Source organism: Bufo gargarizans, chromosome 2 (genome assembly GCF_014858855.1).
Source record: "Bufo gargarizans isolate SCDJY-AF-19 chromosome 2, ASM1485885v1, whole genome shotgun sequence".
NCBI lineage: Eukaryota > Metazoa > Chordata > Amphibia > Anura > Bufonidae > Bufo > Bufo gargarizans.
The window spans coordinates 526,535,421-526,537,914 of record NC_058081.1 but is presented as its reverse complement, the minus strand read 5'-3'; the positions used below and the strand labels follow the sequence as shown (position 1 = coordinate 526,537,914).

General features: G+C 44.3%; 1 protein-coding gene across 1 annotated transcript in view; it reads left to right on the top strand.

Moving 5' to 3' along the window:
- The first annotated feature begins 214 nt into the window (after positions 1–214).
- Positions 215–2,494, top strand: part of LOC122928531 — a 75,646-nt gene continuing 73,366 nt past the window's right edge. The window contains exon 1 of the mRNA XM_044281457.1: positions 215–1,458. Coding sequence (XP_044137392.1) covers positions 244–1,458 — 1,215 coding nt within the window. The 5' untranslated portion in view covers positions 215–243. The remainder of the gene's footprint in view (positions 1,459–2,494) is intronic.

Sequence of the window (2,494 nt, the reverse complement as noted above, 5' to 3'; positions counted from 1 at the left end):
TCCCAGTTGATTAACGGTTGGTCGGGTCGACCTTTTGAGGTGGCTTCTGGTGTCCGCCAGGGATGTCCTTTAAGCCCTTTGCTGTATGTGTTTGCGATTGATCCCTTCATTAGAAGGGTAGATCGTGGACCGTTGGCGGGGGTGGGAATGGAACTGGCGGTGTGGGGGCCATCTCTGAAGGTGGTGGCGTACGCCGATGATGTCTCCATTCTTGCCTCTTCGGAAGAGGAGGTGAGCTGGGTGATGTCGGAGGTGGACCGCTATTCAGAGGTTTCTGGGTCTCAGATCAACCGGGACAAATGTGAGACTCTCTGGCTGGGGGAAGGGGATCCTGTCTTCGATCTCCAGGGCACTCTTCCAGAACCCCAGAAGTCTGTAAAGATCTTAGGCATCGATTTTGGCCAGGATGGAGATTATCATCAGCAAAATTGGGAGAGTAGACTAAAAGATGTCGCCCAAAAGGTGGACCGTTGGAAGGGATGGTCTTTATCCCTCAGGGAAAGGGTTCACCTGTGCAAAGCCTACCTGATTCCCGTGCTTTTGTATCTAAGCAGTGTTTGTGTTTTGCCAGGGTCTCTCTGGGGTACGGTCTACAGCCTCTTTTTCCAGATGTTGTGGGGAAACAGGCTGAACCTAATCAGGAGAGAGGTTACTTACCGCACAAGGAGACTAGGCGGGTTGGATATGGTCAACCCGGTGGTATTCTTAACAAATACCTTTTTGAAAATTAATATTGCAAACCTCTGGAAAGAGAGGGCTCCTTTGTGGGTAATTTCCTGTAGGGAGTGGTTTCGGCCTTTCTTCCAGGAATGGGAGACAGGAGGGCGAGTGAAAGACCTACGTGCGTCACATGGATATCTCCCGGCTTATGTTGCCCCGGTTCTGAGAATCCTGAGACGGTGGGGTCTGGGGAAGGGAGAGGTGGAGACCATGTCGAGGTTTTCCCTTGACAGGAAGGTTCTATCCTACCTTTTTCAGGCCCCACTGGCCTTGAGGGACTGCCCAAGTCAGGATCTGGAGGGTGGGCTGTCTTTGTTGAATTCAGAAAGGATCCCTAAGAAAGTTTGGGATGTGACTTGGCGCTGCTTCCACGGTAAGCTATATGTAAGGGACAATGTGAAGTGTAGAAACTCTGAGGAAAGGGGTTGTCCCCGGGAGGAGTGTGGTAACCTGCTGGAAACCATGGACCACTTCTTACTTCATTGTCTCTTTAATATAGAGGTATACAAAAGGGTGGGAGCTTCCATCGGTTGGCCTAGGCTGGCCGCCCTGTCCTATGCGGAGTGGGCCTATGGGGCTTTCAAAGACCTTGGTGGGAGGGACCGTCGCACTTTATTCGTAGTTAGTGCAGTGGTTAGGCACCACATCTGGTGTGCACGGTGTCTAGTGTCAACGAAGAGTCACAAAATCCTCCCGGTGGAGACGGTATATAGGAACATCATGGGTGACCTGGTGAAGGTACGCTCTCTTGAGTACGAAAGGTGGGGGGACCCCAAGGCCTCTCGTCTGTGGAGGGGCTTCTGTTTTGGGGTTCCTTAGCTGAGTAGTACTCTTTTCCTGGTGGTGGGCTGATATAGCACACTTATAGGTTTTTGTTTTGTTTTGTAGTAATATAAGTATGGAAAGGCTTACGGGTACCGAACCATAGCTTGTTTAGGTGTAATAGTATTACGGTGTCTATATTGTATTTATAGTGTATATATAGGTATGTTTTGTATTATGTTAGTATTGTGATCATAATATTATTAATTAGTATTACTATTAGTATTGTTAAGTTTATCAGTGGGGTTTAGTTAGGTTTGGGAGGGGGGGGCTAATAAGAGGGAAGGAGTGTATAGTGATTTTTTCTTTTCTATTATATTGTGTGCGTATGTGTGTATGTATGTAATATAAGATCTTTATATATATGTCATATAGAAAAAAAATATAATATATAATATATAAAATATATAAAATAAATAAAAAAAAGGGTGTTTTTGTTGTTGGCAAACTGACTGACCCCAGTCCGACTGGGGAAGACTAGGACTTCTCAAAGCTCGGGGTTATCCCCTTGGAACTTTGGGGGTTATCAGTTTGCATATTTGCCTGTGGACTGGTGGTGGGTTAGTTAGATTTTAGTTCTATAAGTTAGTATATAATTTGTATATAGTTTGTGTATAGTTTAGTATATTGTGTATATATTTTATGGATTTTATATATACATGTTAAGATGTAAATATGTATAGTATGGGGTACGAAAGTGTTTTAGTGTGAATAGTATTGTAGGTTCTAGTGGGGTGGTGGACTGGTCGGGGGGGTTAGTAATGTGTTTTGTTCTGTGTATAGATATTGTTATGGCCTTTTGTTATTTATTTATTTTTCAAATTAAAAGAGTCCATATATACAGAATAACAGCAGATACTGAGAAATTACCAATAGTGAAAGGAGGAGTGTTATGTGCCGCTCCACACATAAATAAAGAAGTGGTACTGTGCAATTTCATACATACAGAATA